This window comes from Coturnix japonica, chromosome 4, assembly GCF_054131305.1.
Source record: "Coturnix japonica strain WE chromosome 4, WE-NBRP24, whole genome shotgun sequence".
Lineage (NCBI taxonomy): Eukaryota > Metazoa > Chordata > Aves > Galliformes > Phasianidae > Coturnix > Coturnix japonica.
In genome coordinates this window covers 83,668,527-83,676,444 of record NC_140666.1, presented here as the reverse complement: position 1 = coordinate 83,676,444, position 7,918 = coordinate 83,668,527, and the positions used below count along the sequence as shown (strand labels likewise).

Genomic DNA, 7,918 nt, shown 5'->3' with positions numbered 1-7,918 from the left:
TGCTGAGCAGTGGCAATGGTTGTGAAAACCAAGGCAGAAACCTGCTGCAAACCACCATGGCTGCAAAGAACGGAGGAACCTCACACTTGGTCCCTGCTTGAAAACTCTTGCAGAAGGGCTGTGCTGCCTCTTCTTTGTGGGGCAGCACCAGCAGAACACTCTATCATGTATAGAGATGCAATTTCTTTGATCACTTTTCCAGCAAAACTGAAGCAAGGGAGTTTTCTGCCTGCGGTCTTGACCTGGGCACATCAGCCAAGACTTATGTTCTAAATTAAGTACAAATGGCTGGAAAAAAAATAGTTTTTGACTAAAGTTGAAGGAATTAGGCTTGCTTAGTCTACATAAGGAAGTGAAAAGGGCATAAGATAATAGGTTTCCAATGCACATAAGGTTGCTGTAAAGCAGGTGTTCAGTTTTGGTCCTTCATCTCCTGGCAGGAGGATAGGATGTAATTGGAGTAATGCACAAGGAAAGTGACTTAGGTTAGGTATGAGGAGTAATGAGATTTAAATGCTAGGCAATAAAACTGGAGATTACATTACTAAAGGAAGCTGCAGACCTCCCCTTATCTGAAGGGTTTTGAGGACAGATTTTAACTGGGAATAGTCTGTGAATATTCATTCCTTACTTGTTGAAGGAAACCTGGATAACCTTGGATTGCACCTCAACTGGAGATTCAGTTTCAGGGGCTGAATGCTGAGAAATAAATGGGTAAAAGTAAAGGATGAGAATGATTTCTCCTTTAAGAAATCATTGTCAACAAGAACATATTCCTCTAGATTTTAATTCTCTCTTTACTTACTTATTTTTATTTATTTATTTCTTATTTTATTTATTCTTTCATTACTTATTCATCTCCTGCATTTAATTAATGTGCGCTAGTCAGCCTCATTCCCTGCTTTCCTGTCCTCTCCCCTTCCCCAAGCCCTGGGCACGCTTTCCTTGCAAGCAGGGCTGCCACATGGTATTTCAGAAGTATTTTTAGCATGTGCATCACTGTGGCATCTCCTCCTGCCTTGGAAAGCTAAAGGCAGCACCAGGTCCTGCTGTGATTTGAACCTATGGTTCCTACAAGCTGGGGTGTGAGTGGTTGAGCTGTACGTTCCAGGTTACAGAGTTTACTGAAGCTTCAGGGCCAGACTGATTTATTGATGCTGGAGACAGTGGTGGCCTCATGCAAGAGCCAGCTGACCTTCCAAGGTGCTCCTGCTCGGAACAGGTGGGTGACATGGCTCCTCACCCCAACAGGATGGATGTCAGCCTTGAACCTGTGTCAACCTCGTGTCTGATGACCTCTGGTAGCCATGTGCTGAACAAGCTGAAAAGGTCAATCAGCATATCAGCCCGAACAGCTGGATCTAATAGAAAATGAGTCAACATGATAAATAGTTGGCATTATAGGAATAACAGATGTACCCTGGGTTGGTTGCAGCAGCACGTTGATGTGTTGAAGCAACTGAAGAGACTCGTATGACGGCAACCTATCATTCCCATCCTGTCCACTGAAACTGAGATGGCCAACAGATGTTATGCATAGATAATCTGATGGCCAGCTTTCTGCATGCAGCTGATAGGCAGCAGACCACACATCAAAATGCACTTCAGGAAGGGCCATTTGCAATGAGTGGTGCAGAAACTGCAAGGTAACACATACAACCCACATTTGTGTTTGGTGTGAGGGCTCTGCACCTTCCAGCAAATCAACTATCAGTTGTCACTATCCCTGGAGGCTTTTGTGTAGATGTGGCATTGAGGGACATAGTTAGTGGGCATGGTTGGGATGGGTTGATGGTTGGACTAAATGACCTTAGTGGTCTTTTCCAACCTCAGTGGTTCTATGATCACAGCTGGATCAGGCATGCCAAAAAGTCCAGATTTATTGTTTTGCCTTCTCTGCTGTTACAACTGAATAATAATAATAATAATAATAATAATAATAATAATAATAATAATAATAAAGTCAAAGAGCTCTTTTGCTCAGAGCATCTACTATTGCTCACTTACAGGCAATAGCTGGGGTAGGATGAGACTTGCATGAAGCAGTGCGACGTTGCACCTCATTCCCACTGCAGGAAAATGAATTAAAGTGAAAAATGTAAAAAGAAAAGGAAGGCTAAAATAGGAGTCTAAAATAAGAAGCAGAATCCCTCTGGTAAATTGCTGAGTTTGCTCCCTGCCGTGGAGAGCCAGCCCTGTGGGGGGGGTGAGCTATTTTCTGGAGATGAGCTGAAAATAGCACAGGGTAGCAGCAGCAGCGAGTGAATGTGTGGCCCCCAGAAGCTTCGTGCTGATTCAGGTCTCCCAGCTGTGCTCTCAGCAAAACCACCCCGTTATTCAGGGCGAGACACTTGTCCCAGCCCCAGCCCTAGCAGAGGTGTGCAGCCACTCCTCCAACAAAGCAATTACTGTCAGCCCCAACGTGCCGCTTGTCAGCGCAGAAACTGAATTTCGGAGCAGCCGGCAGCAGCTCCCCAGAGAACGCTGGGGGATGGCAGCAAGGAGCTTTTCCTCGCCAGGCTTCAAACCTCCCTTCGACAGGCTGAAATGAGATGCTAAGCCTGGAACTCAAATCCTCTGATCTTCCCTTTTGCATTCAGCGCTGCTCCTGGCTTTCCCCTACAAAACCCATTAATCAGAGCCACACCAAGCACCTCCCTGGGAGCCGGGCTCCAATCACCGCTTCCAGGTCAGTGCCTCCCCTTCCTTCATCCACCCTCACCTCCCAGCTGTGTTGTGTGCATGGGTGCTTTGGGGAACAAGAGTCTGAATGCTGTATTTTTAATAGCAGAGCAACATACAGGGATGAAATCCTGGCCCAGGAATGGCACAGAGACACCAACTGAACGAGCTGGTGGCCTGGAGGGATGACGTGTAACCATCATGAGGATGGATGGCTGTGATGTCCCAGGAAGCAAGCATTGGGCTGGGAGTTAGCACAACCATGCAAAAACACCCAAACTGAATCTTATTTTGCCATGGTTTTGTAGCAGTATTACTGTGCCTATTTTTGCCCAGGAGCAGTGCATTTAGGGCGCTGCTTTGTGAGCAGCAAACCATGTCTTACGGGGATGTTCCTAACAGAGGCACCTGCAGGACTGCTGGGCATTGGAAGGCTTTCAGTTGGATGACATGAAGATGGATGATGAGCTCACACTGGTGTCTGCCTGGGGGAGGGCTGGGCAGGAAACCCCTCAGGGTTACAGGGAGGAAAAGCAGCAGCAGGTTTTCCCTCCTGCTCGCTTTGTTGGGTGGAGAAGAAGGCCTCCTCCAAACCTCTGCTCTCCTGCGGGTATCCTCGCTGTGTACCTGTGCTCTCCAGCCCCTGTGCATGGCACCAGGCTGTGCCCATCATTGGGGTGGGATGCTGTAGGGTATTACCAGGCCTCAGTGTATTGGGTTTCTTTTATCTGTCCAGAGCCGTGACTACAGCAACTTTAATGTTACAAAGATACCACTGGGGTGTTTGATCTACACAAACGACTGTGACTTTGATTTTAATGAAAATATGGCAGCGCAGAATCACAGAAAAGAGATCACTGAGTCCAACAGCCAGCTAAAGCAGTTCCCTATAATAGGTTGCACTGGTAGCATCCAGATGGGTCTTGAATATCTCCATAGAAGGAGACTCCACAACCTCTCTGGGCAGCCTGTTCCAGCACTCCATCATCCTTAGTGTCAAGACATTCTTTCACATGTTTGTATGGAACTTCCAGTGTTCAAGTTTTAGGCTGCCACTCCTTGTCCCGTGGCTACACATCACCAACAAGAGCCTGGCCTCATCCATCTGCCTCCCACCTCCCTTTGGACATTTATAGACATTTATCACAGTGGCAGCCGCTGCTGTATTGTGACACCCATCAGAGGGGAAAGTCGTTGAGTCGTAGAATCACAGAATTAAGGTTCAGATCCTGATGCCCCCCACAGCAATGGGGACAGGCAGATGAGACTCCACGCCGTTGGTTTTTCTTCTGCACCTGGAGCAATTGCTGTCCCCATGTGCCGAGGGAAGGGGACCCGGCCATGAGTGCAGAGCCTGGAGGCATCACCGAGCAGCAAAACTGGAAATACAGGAAAATTTTCCTCTGCTTCTTGCTGCAAGGCAGCATACAAAGGCAGGAAAACCCTCAGCCCGCTACAGCTGTGCTTCAGCCATCAGTTAAAATCGCTGCTGTTAAAAATGCCAGCAAAATAGCTGTTGGCCAAAAGTACAATCATTAACCTCAGGTTCTTCTTTCCTTCTTTAGCAAAGACAGATACTCATTGACAGAGCTGCTCATGATACAGCACATTTCCTAGCGCTGTTACCTTGCTGACCCAAGCAAGTAACCAAAATTTGGGTGGCTGCGGGTTAATCATAGCAAGAGGAAAAACTGATTGCAGAGACAGGTACTTTTCCAAGAGGGGGAAAGAAAAGAAATGAGCATTCCCTGGCTCGTACCACCTGTGGCATTCCCAAATACACCTGGCTTTAAAGCCCTGCTGCTCCTCCAGCCACATGTAGTTTTCGTTCCCACCATTTCAGTGGAGTCTCCTTCACACCCCATTCAACCTCCCCAAAGTCCTGCAGTAGAGAGCAGATTCTGATTAATCACCCTTAATTTAGGAAGCTATTTATTAGGCAAATGCATCGCATTCATATGCACATCTGCAGCCAACAGAGAGGCTTTCACTTCTTGCAGCCCTACAAAGCAGAGGCTGCAGCAGTTAAAGCCGTGGTGCTGGGCTACTCCTTGGGTTGAGCGGGTGCCTGTGCCCATAGCATGGCAAAGCCACTTGTAGTGATGGAGCTGAGGGCTGGAGAAGGACCTGGAGGCAGATAAGAACAACAGCTTGAAATCTCAGCACCTCCTCGGTCGCTCACTGATGGAGATATTGTGGAGGATGGGGTCAGAGCCACCAGACCATGCTGGGAAGAGCCCTTCTGACACCACTGCACCGATAGAAATTGGGGTGGTTTTTGTGTTAATTGCTGTGATATACTGATAGCCCCCAGTGAGGGATTGATTTTGGCTGTTACAGGATAAAGACAGAGCCAACACCGTGGTGCTGCTATGCACAGACCCTTCATGCATCATGTCTTCTTTCCCAGCACATCATGAGCTGGAGGAGGCTCAAGGATGCTGGTGAGGTCCTGCCCACCATCTCTTAGGTTGTTCTTAGAGCATCCAAGTTGTTTGGTTGTTTGGAATCACCCATAGGGTTCATTGCTTCAAGAGTTACAGCAAAATCTACTTTGGTTTGGGGTGTTCAAATCCCAGGGCTGGATACAAACCTCCAGTTTGAGTGAGAACAGAGCACGAGCTTCCCAGTAGTCAATGGCTCTGTTCACATGTAAAGGACCAACAAGTGACATCACATCTGCCTGGTGCATCCTACAACCAGCCCATGGTTTGCTGGGTTGGTGTGCTACTCAAAAACAAAGCCAGTCTGAAGCAGACTTGCTAGAGACAAAGCAATTTCCTAATTCCAAATAACATACCACATTTTAAAGCATGCGATACTTCCTTGCTGAAAACTATATCCAATTCCTCAGCCCTCAGAGCCACACAACTTGCCCCCAGTTCACTTCATGCAAATGGATTGAGCATCCATGCACCGAGTGCTCTTCTTTACACTACGGTGAGAGTTGCTGGGAGCACTGGCATGAAATGCAGACTGAAATGTCCATCTTCATTACGTTACTTCTTTCTGTGCGGTTCAGCAGTGGGTCATGGCATGTGGGTGACTTCCCCCCAGGTCCTGGAGGAGCAAAATCCTCAGTGACTTGGGATGACAAGTGCGCTTTTACAGACTGAAAGCTCTGGGCAGTGCAGTTGCCTTGCCAGGCAGCTCTGCTAACAATATTCTTTTCATTCGGGGGGCCCAAATCTGCTGCCTGGGAACCTGCCTGCCTTGTGCAATCGATTGCAGCGAGGCCCTTGATTTTCACTGACATTTGCTTCCATCCGTCACAGCCTCCTGCTCCGTCCCCATCCCTCCTTGCTGCTTTGCCAGAGCCCTGGAGAAACCTGAAAACCTGGCTTGGCAATGAGGGAAGGTGAAGTTTGGCATTCAGACAGGGCTCAGGAAAGCTGGTGTCGTGCCCGCGGCTCCTCCGAGTCGCTGCATGATGGTGCACAAAATGCCCCCGTGCCTCAGTTTCCCCACTGCAGCAGCATGCCCTCACCTCGAGCAAAGGGAGGATACTCATTATTGCTTACGAGGTGCAGCATAAGTAGTAAACAAGTGTTTGGAGCCTTTCTAAAAATAATCCATCCGCCAACACTCCGGCCCATAGAGCAGGACTGGAATTGGGAGCTTTCCTGGCTGTTACATAACTGCGGCAGTATTTTTTTAAGGAATGAGTTGTTTTGATTACTCTCGTTATTTCATAAATAAGCAGCGTAGAAAGGATCAAACAAAAATAAATGCCTGCTTCACCCAGGCATATGGAGCTGAGTGTTACTTGAATTATATTTTTAAACCAGCAATCTCCTATCTTTGGCCTGGAGCTTTTCACAATCTGAAAGTGAACACTGCCCCATTTGTTTGTTTGTTTTCCCCATCCACTGCCTCTTTGCCTTCACGTTGGTAAATTCTGCTGAGGGCGAGATGTGCCAGGGACATGGGAACATCTTCCTCCCATGGAAGGTCCTTTGCTTGGGGACATTGCTCCCCTGGCACCATGACTGATGAGCTGAGCTGCCATCAGTGCCACTTCTTGTTCCCCCAGCTCTGCGAGCAGGTGGGACATTCTGGCTCAGATGCTCTGGAGAAAGGACCATCCCGTGCCCACCCCGAAGCTCCCCATGAGGGCATCTGGTGCAGTGTGAGGCTGCAGGTGTTGGCAGCACTCAGCAGGTGGGAGAGCTTCCAAGCCCTGGCCTCACATCTTCCCCCCTCCATGATTTGCAACGCATTTTTTTTCCTTCCCCCTCCGCCCCCCACCCCCACCCCCTTTTTTTTTTATGATAAGGCAAAGCAAGGAAATCATCACAGTGGCACCAAGCTTGGAGCAAAGCCCCAACTGCCTGCGCACCACCCTGGGGACCTCACCCAGAACGCGAGCCCACAGGGTGAAGAGGCTCCAACGGGGGACGCAGCATCCATAGGGGCGGCTGCAGGGGGGCACCGGGCAAGAGGACGCTCAAGTGCCCCCCGCGGGAGGACGGGACTTTGAGGGGCGCAGCTCGCAGTGGGGCTCACACGGGGCTCCAGGGGTGCAGCCGGCGGGAGGGAAGCGACCACCGGTGCGGGTGTCCGTGCCCGGCGCTCCGCATCCCCGGCCCCGCACCGTCCCCGCACGGCGCATGCCTGGGGCAGATGCCGGCCGGTTCCAACCGGGAAAGAACGAAGCTTTTCGGGTCTCGCGAAGAGGAGGAGCCCATCTTCCTCCCCGCTGCGCATCCCGCATCCCCCCGCCTTCTCTCTCCCGCAGGAAAAGTTACAGAGCGGGGGTCGGAGCGCGGAGCCGGCGCGGGGGACGGACGTGGGGCCGGGTGGGTTCGGGGAGCTCTCGATGCGTGGATGGGGATGGGGATGGGGATGGGGGTCCCGCCCCGCATGAGTCACCGCGGGGCGCCCACGCTGTGCCGCAGCCCGACGGGACGCGCACCCCGCGCACCCACCCGCGGTCGTGTCTGCCCGTGGGGCTCGGCGCACCCGCAGCGACTGTTCCAGAACGGGAACAAGGAAAGAACGAATGAAAGAATGAAAGAAAGAAAGCAAGCGGCGTTGTCCCCGTGCGCGGATGCAGAGCAGAGATGCGCGGCCCGCGGGAGGAAACCGCCCCCCGCGCAGGGACGCGCCGTAGTAATTTGCAAAGGGGCGGCGCGGGTGATGGTGCTGGTGATGGGGGTGGGAGGTGGGCAGGCGGCCCGCCCCCCCCGATCACATGGCGACCCCGCGCAGCCAATGCGGGGGGCTCTCGGACCCC

The 7,918-nt window shown here is 50.9% G+C and overlaps 1 protein-coding gene across 2 annotated transcripts; it reads right to left on the bottom strand.

The window, feature by feature from the left end:
• Positions 1-4,597: 4,597 nt before the first annotated feature.
• Positions 4,598-7,796, bottom strand: LOC116653357 (uncharacterized). 2 transcript variants are annotated; one of them, XR_004306989.2, is made up of 2 exons: positions 7,611-7,796; positions 4,598-4,809 (listed from the first exon to the last, which is right to left on the bottom strand). XR_004306989.2 is itself a non-coding variant. In XM_085545824.1 (2 exons), exons 1-2 carry the CDS (start codon positions 7,387-7,389, stop codon positions 4,708-4,710), a joined length of 453 nt encoding a protein of 150 aa, XP_085401950.1. In that variant the 5' UTR covers positions 7,390-7,600; the 3' UTR covers positions 4,598-4,707. The 2 variants fall into 2 exon arrangements, 1 of the variants encoding a protein (XP_085401950.1); XM_085545824.1 differs by lacking the exon at positions 7,611-7,796 and adding an exon at positions 7,039-7,600.
• Positions 7,797-7,918: the final 122 nt, after the last annotated feature.

Coding starts and splice junctions, on each gene's coding strand:
- LOC116653357 (XM_085545824.1), bottom strand. CDS start 7,389: ATGCGCAGCGGGGAGGAAGATGGGCTCCTCCTCTTCGCGAGACCCGAA. Junction 4,810..7,038: donor CCTGTGGGCTCGCGTTCTGG/GTGAGGTCCCCA, acceptor ATCTGCCTCCAG/GTCCTTCTCCAGCCCTCAGC.